Below are 15,230 nucleotides of genomic sequence, written 5' to 3' on the forward strand. Positions count from 1 at the left end.
GATGTTGCTTGTGGCCCTTGTGGTCATCTTGTATTGTAACTGAAAAATCAAACAGCTACAGATACTGACTATCTGAAATATAAGTAGAAAATGCAGGATGCATACAGCAGGGCAAGCAGCATCTGTGGATGCTGTATTGTTCTGGGTTAATAGAACATAGAACATAGAATATAGTACAGGCCCTTCGGCCCACAAACCCTGCCTCCCATATAAGCCCCCACCTTAGATTCCTCCATATAGCTGTCTAGTAGTCTCTTAAACTTCACTAGTGTATCTGCCTCCACCACTGACTCAGGCAGTGCATTCCACGCACCAACCACTCTCTGAGTAAAAAAGCTTCCTCTAATATCCCCCTTGAACTTCCCACCCCTTACCTTAAAGCCATGTCCTCTTGTATTGAGCAGTGGTGCCCTGGGCAAGAGGCGCTGGCTATCCACTCTATCTATTCCTCTTATTATCTTAAATTTCTTGCAATTGTATCACAGATGTTGTCCCAAATGTTTGTTCCAGTGGATTTTAAAAAAGGAGGGAGAGAGAGAAACCAGGGAATTATAGACCGGTTAGCCTAACATCGGTGGTGGGGAAACTGCTAGAGTCAGTTATCAAAGATGTGATAACAGCACATTTGGAAAGCGGTGAAATCATCGGACAAAGTCAGCATGGATTTGTGAAAGGAAAATCATGTCTGACGAATCTCATAGAATTTTTTGAGGATGTAACTAGTAGAGTGGATAGGGGAGAACCAGTGGATGTGGTATATTTGGATTTTCGAAAGGCTTTTGACAAGGTCCCACACAGGAGATTAGTGTGCAAACTTAAAGCACATGGTATTGGGGGTAAGGTATTGATGTGGATAGAGAATTGCTTGGCAGACAGGAAGCAAAGAGTGGGAATAAATGGGACCTTTTCAGAATGGCAGGCGGTGACTAGTGGGGTACCGCAAGGCTCAGTGCTGGGACCCCAGTTGTTTACAATATATATTAATGACCTGGATGAGGGAATTAAATGCAGCATCTCCCAAGTTTGCGGATGACACGAAGCTGGGTGGCAGTGTTAGCTGTGAGGAGGATGCTAAGAGGATGCAGGGTGACTTGGATAGGTTAGATGAGTGGGCAAGTTCATGGCAGATGCAATTTAATGTGGATAAATGTGAAGTTATCCACTTTGGTGGCAAAAACAGGAAAACAGATTATTATCTGAATGGTGGCCGATTAGGAAAAGGGGAGGTGCAACGAGACCTGGGTGTCATTATACACCAGTCATTGAAAGTGGGCATGCAGGTACAGCAGGCGGTGAAAAAGGCGAATGGTATGCTGGCATTTATAGCAAGAGGATTCGAGTACAGGAGCAGGGAGGTACTACTGCAGTTGTACAAGGCCTTGGTGAGACCACACCTGGAGTATTGTGTGCAGTTTTGGTCCCGTAATCTGAGGAAAGACATCCTTGCCATAGAGGGAGTACAAAGAAGGTTCACCAGATTGATTCCTGGGATGGCAGGACTTCCATATGATGAAAGACTGGATGAACTAGGCTTATACTCGTTGGAATTTAGAAGATTGAGAGGGGATCTTATTGAAACGTATAAAATCCTAAAGGGATTGGACAGGCTAGATGCAGGAAGATTGTTCCTGATGTTGGGTAAGTCCAGAACGAGGGGTCACAGTTTGAGGATAAAGGGGAAGCCTTTTAGGACCAAGATTAGGAAAAACTTTTTCACACAGAGAGTGGTGAATCTGTGGAATTCTCTGCCACAGGAAACAGTAGAGGCCAATTCATTGGCTATATTTAAGAGGGAGTTAGATATGGCCCTTGTGGCTAAAGGGATCGGGGGTATGGAGGGAAGGCTGGTACAGGGTTCTGAGTTGGATGATCAGCCATAATCATACTGAATGGCGGTGCAGGCTCGAAGGGCCGAATGGCCTACTCCTGCACCTATTTTCTATGTTTCTATTCCCTGAAGATGTGTTAAGCTGCAGGTAGATAAAAAGTACAGATGATTTCTTGTCTGTCCCACTCCTAGTAGTTCGTTTTAGCATAGTATAAGTATTTCTTGGAGTAACTTCCTGTTTTATAAAAAGGGAATTTTTCAATCAGTAGCAATTGTTGAAGAGGTTTAATGAGCTTTATACTTCTTTTGTCACAGTGAAATATCTTGGATTATTTTGTTGAAAGTTTATCTGGAAGTTTGTCCTGTATTTGCAGACTGCTTCTGGTTGCTTGATGCTCTTCTGCAATACACTTCATATGGAGTTATGCCCCCAAGCTTAAGCCACTCTGAAAATAGACTGCAGCCTCTCTCTGGGATTGATCATCCACTGCCTGAGCGGATGGAAGGTAAAGCTATTCGTAAAGTAGAACAAATGTGATGCTCTTTCAAAGCTTGTTCATTGTTCCAAGCAGAACCATTTGACAGCGGTACAGTGCTACAACAAATGGAGCAATTACCTTGTAGTGGCAGAACCTTGGGTTTGGTCCTGACCTTTGCTGCTGTCTGTCTGGAGCTTGTGTATTCTCCCTGTGACTGTAGAGGTTCTCTTTGGGCATTCTCATTTCCTCACATAGTCCAACAAGGTGCATGTTAGTAGATTATTTGGCTATGGTATGTAGGTGAGTGATAGAAAGATAAACAAACTTCGGTCACATGCACATCAAACATTTGTACAGTAAAATACGTTGTTTATGTCCAAGGGTGTGCCAGGGGCAGCCTGTAAGTGTCGCATTGCTTCCAGCGCCAACATAAGACGCCCACAACTTACTAGCCCTAGCCTGTATGCCTTTGGAATGAGAGAGGGAACCGGAAGACCCAGAGAAAGCTTACACAGTCATGGAGGAGAACATACAAACTCCTTACAGACAGTCACAGGAATTGAACCCTGATCTCAGAGCTGAAGAGTGTTACACTAGCACTATACCATGCTACTGTACCAGGAAGTGATGATGATGTGCATGTGGCGAAAATAATATGGGTTGGCACAGACTTAGAGGTTTGAAGTGCCATTCCCATTCTATGAGTTGCACACATTGCTGTAAGGCCTGCCTATGTATTAATTTCTACGTTATTGATATTAATCTAATATTCATTTGTTAATTCAATGAGATTTTGGATAAGGACTACAATATTCCATTACTTATTAATTAAATCATTTCTAAACTTGAATCTACTTTGAGTATGTAACTTTAGATATTTGAGGTACTTCAACCGTGACAAACTTGTTAAATTTTATTGTATTTTAATTAAATTTTTTAAGTTATTAGTGATAATCCTCTGAAGACTAACAGATATTGCACCATTGCTTGCCTCTTAAATTAAACACTAGTAAATTTGACAAAAATGCTGTTATGTTCCATCTCCATCTGCTGGTGTAAGTTTGATGTCAATTCATGGAAGAAAATCTCAATTTTTTCACAAGAAAAAGTACTTGTATACGCATTGATATGTTGCTACTTAGTTGAATTTTTAAAAAATTAATTGTATTCCCCAAATCATCTATACTAAAGTTTTTGTCTTGCAGAACTGTATTATGATTTTAATTTTATTTAAATTTTTAGGCAATCATTTGTATCGATTCTCCAAGGTTCTTGAACCACATCTTGCAGATCCGAAGCCACGTCCTCTGCCAGCATGTCCTCATTTATCCTGGGCCAAACCTCAACCTCTGAATGAAACGGCACCCAGGTAAGTGTGTCTCACCAGAAGAACAAAGACAAGTTGACACAACTTGATGTGCACTTATCATAAAGTGACATGATGAAACACGAGTGTAGTTAAAAAAAAAGTTCCACATGAAGTACATACTTGGATAAACATAATTTTCATTTCCATGGTACTTAGAAGGCAAAGACTTGATTACGGAGAAGGAGAATGTAGACAAGCAGGAGGAATAAAACTGTTGGAGATGTTATTCAGAGTCATTTTTATTTTCCATTCTTCACTGACCTTATCTGCCCAATATGCCACTCGTTTTTTAAGTTTACATTCTTGTATACAGTCTTTGCTATTCTTTAAGGGAACTTTATTTTATTTATGATTTTCTACATAGAAGAAAAAAAATCAATAGTGTAAGGGAACTTTAAAGTAGGGGAAGAGTTGGTAAGTGAGCATTTTTCCTACTGCTTCTAGATCTTGGATGTTGATTGAATCATGGAAGTCAGCATTGTGTGGTGCTCAAGTATGAGTATAAAATTTAATGAAGAATGCAAATAATAAAATTTAGGAATCTGATAGCATCTGGAGATATTAGAGTAAAGCTTATTTGTGTCAAAAGAAATGGAGTTTAACAAGGGAGGGGTGATTGATAAGTTTGTGGCCTAAGGTAGGAGGAGTCAATTTTAGAACATTTATTTTTCAACATAGTCCCCTGCTACATTTACACACTTGGACTAGCTGTCGTGGAGTATACGGATCCCTTCTTTGTAGAAGTGGGCCACAGCAGGGGTGATTGGTAAATTCATGGCCTAAGGTAGAAGGAGATGAGTTATTAACTTCAAACTTTCTGCATTATCACTCAAAGAGTTGAACTGTACGTGCATGTAACAAGAGCGTCTTGGACCTCCAGGTGGTCTACAGCAAGGGTGATTGATAAGTTCGTGGCCTTAGATGAGTTACACAGTTCTTGTTACATGCACGTGCAGTTCAATTCTTAGAGTGAAAATGCAGAAAGTTTGAAGTCAATAACTCATCTCTTTCTACCTTAGGCCTCAAACTTATCAATCACCTCCACTGTGGACCACTTCTGGAGGTCCAAGACACCGACTTCTACAAAGAAGGGATCCGTATGCTCCATGACCGCTGGACTAAGTGTATAAATGTAGGAAAAATTAATGTGCTAGATTTTCTAAAATTGACTCTTAAAATTAAAAAGAGGGAACTTGATGGTGAGGACAATATGAGTGAAGTTGATGTTCTGGAGCATGTTGATATTAAGGGAGAGAAGTTGTTGCAGTTGTTAAAATACATTAGGATGGATAAGTCCCCGGGGCCTGACGGAATATTCCCCAGGCTGCTCCACGAGGCGAGGGGTGAGATTGCTGAGCCACTGGCTAGGATCTTTATGTCCTCGTTGTCCACAGGAATGGTACCGGAGGATTGGAGGGAGGCAAATGTTGTCCCCTTGTTCAAAAAAGTTAGTAAGGATAATCCGGGTAATTATAGACCAGTGAGCCTTACGTCTGTGGTGGGAAAGCTGTTGGAAAAGATTCTTAGAGATAGGATCTATGGGCATTTAGAGAATCATGGTCTGATCAGGGACAGTCAGCATGGCTTTGTGAAGGGCAGTTCATGTCTAACAAGCCTGATAGAGTTCCTTGAGGAGGTGACCAGGCATATAGATGAGGGTAGTGCAGTGGATGTGATCTATATGGATTTTAGTAAGGCATTTGACAAGGTTCCACACGGTAGGCTTATTCAGAAAGTCAGAAGGCATGGGATCCAGAGAAGTTTGGCCAGGTGGATTCAGAATTGTCTTGCCTATAGAAGGCAGAGGGTCGTGGTGGAGGGAATACATTCAGATTGGAGGATTGTGACTAGCGGTGTCCCGCAAGGATCTGTTCTGGGACCTCTACTTTTCGTGATTTTTATTAATGACCTGGATGTTGGGGTAGAAGGGTGGGTTGGCAAGTTTACAGACGACACAAAGGCTGGTGGTGTTGTAGATAGTGTAGAGGATTGTCAAAGATTGCAGAGAGACATTGATAGGATGCAGAAGTGGGCTGAGAAGTGGCAGATGGAGTTCAACCCGGAGAAGCGTGAGGTGGTACACTTTGGAAGGACAAACTTCAAGGCAGTGTACGAAGTAAATGGCAGGATACTTGGTAGTGTGGAGGAGCAGAGGGATCTGGGGGTACATGTCCACAGGTCCCTGCCAGTTGCCTCACAGGTGGATAGGGTAGTTAAGAAAGCTTATGGGGTATTAGCTTTTATAAGTCGTGGGATAGAGTTTAAGAGTCGCGATGTAATGATGCAGCTTTATAAAACTCTGGTTAGGCCACACTTGGAGTACTGTGTCCAGTTCTGGTCGCCTCACCATAGGAAGGATGTGGAAGCATTGGAAAGGGTTCAGAGGAGATTTACCAGGATGCTGCCTGGTTTTAAGAGTATGGATTATGATCAGAGATTAAGGGAGCTAAGGCTTTACTCTTTGGAGAGAAGGAGGATGAGAGGAGACATGATAGAAGTGTACAAGATAATAAGAGGAATAGATAGAGTGGATAGCCAGCGCCTCTTCCCCAGGGCACCACTGCTTAATACAAGAGGACATGGCTTTAAGGTAAGGGGTGGGAAGTTCAAGGGGGATATTAGAGGAGGGTTTTTTACTCAGAGAGTGGTTGGTGTGTGGAATGCACTGCCTGAATCAGTGGTGGAGGCAGATATACTAGTGAAGTTTAAGAGACTACTGGACAGGTAAATGGAGGAATTTAAGGTGGGGGCTTATATGGGAGGCAGGGTTTGAGGGTCGGCACAACATTGTGGGCAAAAGGGCCTATAATGTGCTGTACTATTCTATGTTCTATGACTCCTTCTACCTTCGGCCATGAACTTATCAGTTACCCATCGTAGAAAGATTTTAAAAAGTGAGGAGGGCCTGTCAGATTTTGAATGGAGATTGCGACTGTTTGGGTTATTAGGCACTTAGCAAGGGCCAATTGAAGGAAGTTATGTTTTAGTGGACCAGCCATAGAGTGGGGAACTCAGGATCAAGAGTGAGAAAAGGTGGAGCATAGGTTGAGGTTTTTGTCAAGTTATTTTTTCCTTTATCAGTGACTACCTAGAATAGCCAAAATGAATCTTAGGTCAGTGGTGTGCTCCGCGTGGGATCTGGGATATCTGCAGTCTCCGTAATTGTTGTAAGAAGTGCATCTGGGTGCAATTCCTTACAGACCACATTAGGGAAATGGAGATGGATGACCTTCGACTCGTTCAGGAGAATAAAGAGGTGATGTAATCAACTGAGGTTGCAGAGGTTAACCCACAGGAGAAAGCCACAACAATTAGGAGTCTGGTTCTGTGGCTCAGAAGGGAAGGGGAAAAGAAAAGGAGGGCAGTGTGATAGAGGGTTCAGTACTTCACCAGAGGCAGTTCCTACAACTCTGACCTCTACCATAATCTTGGAGAGAGACAGGAGCAGATGGTATGGGAAAGCAATTGGGGGAGGGTGAACTTTTAAGCGGGAACTTGGGAGCGTAAATTAGGAACGAGTGTATTTGGGGAAATACACAACAGAAATGTGCAGGTGATTTAGGGAGCATAGTGTTCTGGATAGGTTTGTCTTATTGAGGCAGGGAAAGGATGCTAGGGTCCAAAAGAACCATGGTTGACAAGAGAAGTGGAACATCTAGTCAAGAGGAAGAAAGAAAGAAAGATACTTAAGGTTTTTGATGCCAGGATCAGACAGGGCTGTAGAGAGTTACAGATAGCCAGGAAGGAGCTCGAAATAGACTTTGGAGAGCTAGAAGAGGACATGAGAAGGATTTGCGAGTAGGATTAAAGAAAACCCCAAGACATGAAAAACAGAAGGGTGACTTTCACGAGGGAAGGACTAATCTTGGATAGAAAAGGAAACGTGTCCAGAGTTAAGAGGTTGGGGAGGTCCATAATGGATATTCTGCTTCACTATTCACCAATGAGAGGGACATTGATGAATGTGAGGACAGTGTAAAATAGACTGATATGTTGGAACCTATCGATCTTCAAAAAGATAATGAACTGGAACTTTTGAAAAACATCAGGATAGATAATTCCTTGTGCTAAATGGGATATACCCTAGGTTACTGCAGGAAACAAGGAAAAAGATTTCAGTGATTTTTGTGTCCTCAGTGGCTATGGAAGTAGTACCAGAAGATTAGAGGGTGGTAGATGTTATTCCTTTGTTCAAAAGAGGTAATGGGATAACCCTGGGAATTATAGACCAGTGAATCTTATGTCAGTCGTGGGCAACGTATTAAGAGTTGATTCTTAGAGACAGAATTTATGAGCATTTGGAGAAGCATTGCCTGATTTGGGATGGTCAGTGTGACACCAGGAGCGGGTCGTGCCTCATGAGCCTGATTGAATTCCGTGAGGAAGAGGCAAAATACATTGATCAAGGCAGAGCTGTAGATGTGGTGGCAATGGATTTTAATAAGGTGTTTGAAAAGATTCTCTATTGTAGGCTCATTCAGAAAGTTGTGAAACTTGGCTGTGTGTATTCAGAATTTGCTTGCCTACAGGGGCAGATGGAGCGTATTATGCCTGGAGGTCTGTGACCAGTGGTGTTCTGCAAGGATCTGTTCTGGGACCCCTGTTCTTTGCGGGTAGAAGGTTGTGGTAGGTTACAGCAGGATGTTGATAGGATGCGGAGCTGAAGGAGGAGTGGCAGGTGGAGTTCAGTCTGGAGAAGTGTGAAGTGACACACTTTGGAAGGTCAAACTTGAAGGCAGAATACAGGGCTAATGGCAGGATTCTTAGCAGTGTAGAGGAACAGTAGGATCTTGGGGCTCATAGCCATAGATCTCTCAAAGTTGTTGCACAACCTGATAGGGTGGTTAAGAAGGCAGTGGTGTGGTAACCTTCATTAGTCGGGGGATTGAGTTAAAGATCCATGAGTTAATGTTGAAATTCCATAAAACTCTGGTTAGACCACACGTGGAATATTGTGTTCAGTCTGGTTTCCTTATTTTAGGAAGGATGTGGAAGCTTTAGAGAGTGTGCAGAGATTTCCCAGGGTGCTGCCTGGATTGGAGAGCATGTCTTAAAAGGACAGGTTGAGTGAGCTCGTACTTGTCTCTTTGGAGCGAAGGAGAATGAGAGGCAACTTAATAGAGGTGTAGGAGATTATAAGAGGCACAGATCGAGTGGACAGCCAGAGACTTCTTTCCCTGGATGCAGATAGCTATTATGAGGGAGGCATAATTTTAAGGTGATTGAAGGCAAGTGTGGGAGGAATGTCAGAGGTTAGCTTTTTACACAGTGGTTGATGCATGGAATGAACTGCCAGGAGTGGTGGCAGAGGCAGATACATTTGGTATATTTAAGGAGCTCTTGGATAGGCACATGGATAAATGAAAAATAGAGGGCTATGTGGGAAGGAAGAGCTAGATAGATCCTAGAGTAGGTTAAAATGATGACAAAAAATCATGGGCTGAAAGGTCTGTACAATGCTGTAATGTTCTATTGGGATATGTGACTTGAGTACAGGTCGACCTTCACTAATCCGGCACCACTGGGACCTGAGGAGTGCCGGATTAGTGAAAATGCCGAATTACAGAAGGATCACATTAAGCATAATCAGTGCCGTATTATCGAAGGAACCAGATTACAGGTAGTCGCATTAGTGAAGGTCGACCTGTATAGAATATATATGATTTAATGTTCATGTTGGTTTGTGATTTCATTAGCAGTATAATCAGTATAACCTGGAAGGACTTTTATGGAAAATTATTATTAAAGCTATAATGTTGTTGAGGTCGATAACACTTTCTGTCAGTGTTACCAGACACTGGTAATAAGTGTTAGTGCAAGCTCAAAGCTAGTTTTAGTATTGCCCACCATTTTAAACAGTCTGTCTTTCACTGAGGTATTCTGCACTCTCCAGTAACCTGGAATTTTCCATTCCACTTTCACGTTGGCCTATCTGTGGGTTCTATATTGTTCTGATGAAGCCTAGTGTAACCAGAACTTCACCTTCCCTCTAGGCGTTTGACAGCCTTCATAACTCTAGTTTTCTCTTTCTGATGGGGTTTTTAATCTGAAACCTGAACTTTTTTCTCCACAGAAGCTGCTGCCCTGTTGAATCTTTCCAACCTTCTCCGCTTTTATTTTAATTTCCCTATATGCAGTTATTTTGGTCTTCCAAGTGCTAAATGCCACTGCTCTATCACATACTTCTGTGAAGTTGGAGTTCAAAAGCAAAAGATTAGGCATGGAGGTGGGTTTAAGGAGATTAGAGGATTATGGAACAACCCAGTTGTCAGTGATTCATTAACAACATTTTTAATGTGGAAGAATGTCCAATCTTTAGTTAAAAGATGAGAGGATTAAAGATAGGTGATTAGGAGAAGTGAAGCCATGGAGAGATTTGTAAACAAGGATGAGGAATTTAATTGAGACATTGTTTAACTTGAATCCAATGTGCATAATTGAGCAACTGGGTCCTCGTTAAAATACAGGCAGTCACCATAGTACAAAAATTTTAGGTAACAAAATTTAAATGGGGCTAGAACAAAGAATTCACAAGGAATCATGTCTAGTGGTGAAAAAGAGGCATGGGCTAAGAGTTCAGAAGTGGACGATGAGGGGTGGGGTAAGGGACATCTGAGTTGTGGATATCTCAACAGCACAAATGCTAGGCTTAAACTCATTTCTGTTGAGTGTAGCCATAGGATTGCAAAAGATCTAGTTCAATTTATTATCACAAGGAGAGAAGGAATTGGTGGTTTGGGAGCAGTTCTTGGTGGGGCTAGATACAATAGCTTCAGCTCCCCAATATCTGGTTGGAGGAAATTTCTGCTTCCAAATGCTGTATATTGGTCAAGCAGCCCTAACTTAGAGACACATTAAGAAAGGTGATGGTGAGGTAATACTCGATGTTAACACTTCTTATGATGTTGTTTGAGGACCACATTTTGATGAGGAAATAGGAGAGACCCCATAAATGGTGCCGGAGTAGATTGGGATTAGTTCTTGTAGCTAATAACTTAAGTGCCCAGCAATCAGAATCTTTTTTTAAATGTAAAGATAACTAGAATTGTGGTTAACATAGTCTATACTTTGTAAATGTACATTGCATTTACATATTAAAAACCTAGTGAATTATCTAAAGTTCTCATTGGTCCAGCCGTTACTCTGAGCAAGTAAACTGTAATTCTGATATTGAATAAGACCATAAGTAGAATTAGGTCATTTGACCCATTGTCTGCTCCACCATTTGATCAAAGCCATTCTCCTAGAAAATCATAACAGAGAGAAAATATGAACCATGTGAACAGGGCATTACAATATTTTTTATTTCCCAACCGAACCCTAGTTAACCACATTGCAGCAATTAAAATGGAGCTGGTTTATCATCTAATTTTTTTCCCCAGATTACCAGAGAGAGTACAGATTTGGAATTTGATGTATAAGTATGTAATTTTAATCCTGTTTTATCAGGACTTAAAAGTACAAGTTACAGACTTCAAGTGTAATTTTTGTTCGTCACCAAAGTTTCTTGATATCTGATATGAAGCCTTTTTGTCCAGGTTTAAATTATTTTAGTAAGCAGTAGTTTTTTTTTTCTTCTGAACTTTGTCTTCTTTTTGCATAGTCTAGGAAGGCTGATTTCTATCCAAAGTTTAACACATGCTAATTTGCAAGTTATGAATATTGCTTAAAATAGTAATTGTATATAAGCTTGTACCACCTAGAAAAACATGTTTCTATATTATGCTTCCCTCTCAGTAACCTTTGGAAACATCAGAAATTGTTGTCTATTGACTTAGACAAAGTAGTTCTGCCAAATTTTAAGCAAAACCGCCCCCAAGTGCGACCTTTATCACCTGGTGAAAGTGGGGCGTGGGACATTCCTGGAGGTAAGGGCTTCAGAACCATTTCTAGAAGTATTTAACTCTGGACTGACTCAAATCAATGTTGGTGGTTTTCTGATGTGTGAATCAGGATGATTCGTTTAGGTGGATTCCAGTGGCTCGTTCTGCAAGTAAGTTTATACATTACAAATGGGTCTATTTATTATTGTCACTGAAGTTATAATCAGCTTTTGTAAGTGACATTTACTAATTCTTGGTCTTTTATTATTCCAAATAAAAGATAAAATAATAGAATCAATCCGACCAAAAAACTTAGTCAGAAAAACAGGGATATTCTGAAATAAATATAAAAATGTTGGTAAGATCATCATTTTGACTATATGGATGCGACCAGCAAGTGAAAATGTAAGTGGGTTCCATCGACTAAATAAATACTTCATAGAATCTACCAAGGGAGCAAAATTAGCTTTATAAAGATCCTCATATTTTTAGTTGCTTCAGTAGGAGCTTTTTTAAAAAGCATGAATTAGTTAGTACAATAATGATTTTTAGAGTGGTATAACTGCAGTAAATGTTTCATGGTGCTGAAATATTTAGGAAATGACACATGATGTAAAATTGAGAATAATGTAATGGAGAAATGTTATACTGCAGATAATTGGTGTACAAATACATGTCTGATTTTGTTGTTTGAAGATTTTGTTACTAGAGAAAATGCTGAAGTATGATAGTGTTAACAGAACCCTTGGTAAATAATAGGATTGGACAAGGCCATCAGATTTATGCGAGAAAACAACCACTGCTTTTTTTTCATGGAATTTTGAGATGGTAAAAAGCAGACCAAGTCAGCTGTTATATATTTAGACTGTTTGAAGGTCTTTGGAGGGGAAATGTGCCATGGCTGAGATTAAATAAAATTAGTGTGTACAGTAATGTGGATATTATTATGGCATTGATTTAGGGTTAGTTACAAGGCAGAAAACAGAGGAATAAGCAGGGTATGTTTAGGTTGGGAGACTACACTCAGTGAGCTGCAGTATGGACTGGAGCTATGAACCCAGCCCTTCTAATGGAGGGTAGTTGTGTGGACTGTGAAGAGATGCAAAAAGATTCAGGGTGCTAAGAGAACATGCAAGGATATGGCAAATGGAATACAATAAGGAACATTGCAAGGTCATCCACTTATGTTGGTTAAGATAGAAGCTGGTGTCACACTGAGAAGTGTTTCGGGAAGCATGCGTATCCTAATAGGTAGATCACAGATCACTAACAAGCAGCTTCATCAGGCCAACAGGAAGGGAAGTGTAATCTGGCTTTTATTGTAAGAGGATTTGAGTGCAAATGTAGAAGGAAAAGTGGTCTAATTATATAGAGCTTCGGGTAAGATGCATCTGGAATCTAGTCTCCTAAATGAAGAAAGGATACACTTGAAACATCTTCATTCCTAGTATAGTGAGTTTGATTACAAAGAGAAATTAAGCACATTAGGTGTCTTCTTGAATTTAGAAGAAAGAAGTGATTGTGCTGAGGCATACAGAATACTTAATGTTCTACAGAAAGTAGATGCTGGGATGAAACAGAGATAGTAAAATACAATATGCCAAGTGTTTAGATTAATTCTTGCATGTGGCACAAATATATGTCACTATATAAAAGTATTTAAAGTTTGATACTGTGGTGCCTATTTTGAAACTGCAAGAGTAGGAAGGGCTTCTGTAAAAGTAGCAGCATTTTTGGGTATTTCAAGTCAACAGACAAAGTTTAATTAGTTTGCTTGGCTACCTCTATTGATTAATTCAAGCATCATTCCAAACTTAATTATGGTTTGTCTACTTCATCTTCTTCATCAAAGTTGAGTACATTTGAAATTAATTTAAATTGTTGTTTTTAAGGTATAATGCCAGGCCGATATAACCAGGATGTGGGACAGACAATTCCAGTCTTTGCTTTCCTTGGTGCTATGGTGGTTCTGGCATTCTTTGTGGTTCAAATAAAGTCAAAGAGCAAGCCAAAGAGACGGAAACCACGGGTCAAACGTCCTCTACTACTTCAGCAGATGCACCAGCCAAAGACTCCCTCTGTGTAATTGTACAATGGACACCAGCTAATCAAGATCCATCCAGGGAACAGAATTCTGCAGTCAGCAGCTCTTGAAAGGCATAGTGCTTCATTTAAGACAAAAACTACACAAGGCACTTGATTGGTCTGTTGCCATTTTTAAACACCCGGAGACTGTGTGATTTTACCAAGTTGAGGATATCTTTTCACAGCAATCATAACTACCAAAAACATTGTGTTTGGTTGCTCTATATTTATATTTCTCTAAGAGCAGAATTGTAAACAGATCAGTCTGTACAGACATTGGGATCTCTTTCTTCAGTTCTTGGTTTTATTTTGTCATCATGTCAAGCAGTTGTTTTGTTACAAGGACATTTATTGACGTAAAATGTATTTTGTAACATGAATCTGCAACCTTGCCATGCTTAAGAATGAATTGCTGATTTTTTTGGATATTGTGCACAGTGGCACTAGACAGGAATAATGGATTGAGGAAACTGTACCAATGGGCTCTGTGCTTGAAATGACTTATTTTTATAAAATGGAAACTACCATAATTCACTGTAAATATTTAAAATGGCAGTTTGCAATCTATTTTCACCATTGTCGGTGGAATAAATTTACAAGTATCTGCAAGTTATATACTGTCTGAAAAGTTGATTAAGTTCTTGCTCTTTCTCATTGTACAGAAGTATGGTGCACTGTAATATGTCTAGCAGTATGATGCTTGGAACTTCTAAGCATCCTTTTGCACAGTGTTTTTGAGTGAATTATCATGGCAGTATGATCATTTACTATCTTTAGATTGTCCAAACAAAGCTTGTGTCTACATAATTTTGGTTTGTGAATGGGTAGACTTTATTTGATCCTACAATGCATTGCACCCTCTGATTAGCAGGCCCTGAGTCATAAAGCAAATCTCATTGGACTTGGTGATTGCATATCTTCACATCTCTGCTACCCTTGGGCCCACTTTCTGTGAAGTTATTGAACAGTTCTGGGGATTGGTGGTTTTAGCTTTTTCTTGTAGCGTGATGCCACAATGATTAGTTTCATTATTTAAATATAGTAGAAGCAGTAACTTGGAGACATGACATGAGGCTGAAGGAAGGATTTATGGAGAAATTAAGGTAGCGATTGGATAGAATCAAATTCATTAATATCACTGACATTTGTCATAAAACTTGTTTTGCAGCACAGTACATAAGAAATGACAAATGTTACAATAATTCATAATGCGAAAGAGGAATACTGAGGTAGTGTTCATGGACCGTTCAGAAATCTGATGGTGAAGGAGGGGGTAGAAGCAATTCCAAAAACATTGTGTGTGTGTGTCTTCAGGCTCCTGTACCTCCTCCCTAATGAGAAGAGGGCATGTCCCAAATGGTGAAGGTCCTTAATGATGGATGCTGTCTTCTTGAAGGTGCCCTCAATGGTAGGGAGAGTTGTGCCTGTGATGGAGCTGGCTAAATTTACAACACTCTGCAAGCACTTTTGATCCTGAGCATTGAAGCCTCCATGTCAAATGGTGATGCAACTGGTCAGAAGTACTCCCCACCATTCATCTGTGTTTTTTTTAACAACTGTTGTTTTCCAGGAGGAAATCCTATCCTACCTGTCAACAGACAAGAGAAAATCTGCAGGTGCTGGAAATCCAAGCAACACACATAAAG

At 40.4% G+C, this 15,230-nt stretch overlaps 1 protein-coding gene across 4 annotated transcripts in view; it reads left to right on the forward strand.

Annotated features, from left to right (window-relative positions):
• mbtps1 (membrane-bound transcription factor peptidase, site 1) overlaps nt 1–15,230 on the forward strand; it is a 123,453-nt gene extending 108,223 nt beyond the window's left edge. For 3 of the 4 annotated variants that reach the window (XM_063066724.1, XM_063066725.1, XM_063066727.1), the window contains exons 20-23: nt 2,203–2,334; nt 3,550–3,676; nt 11,414–11,544; nt 13,392–15,229. In XM_063066724.1, coding sequence (XP_062922794.1) covers nt 2,203–2,334; nt 3,550–3,676; nt 11,414–11,544; nt 13,392–13,585 — 584 coding nt within the window. In that variant the 3' untranslated portion in view covers nt 13,586–15,229. Of the gene's footprint in view, nt 1–2,202; nt 2,335–3,549; nt 3,677–11,413; nt 11,545–13,391 lie in introns of all 4 variants that reach the window. The other variant, XM_063066728.1, reaches the window with a different exon arrangement.

Source organism: Mobula hypostoma, chromosome 14 (assembly GCF_963921235.1).
Source record: "Mobula hypostoma chromosome 14, sMobHyp1.1, whole genome shotgun sequence".
Lineage (NCBI taxonomy): Eukaryota > Metazoa > Chordata > Chondrichthyes > Myliobatiformes > Myliobatidae > Mobula > Mobula hypostoma.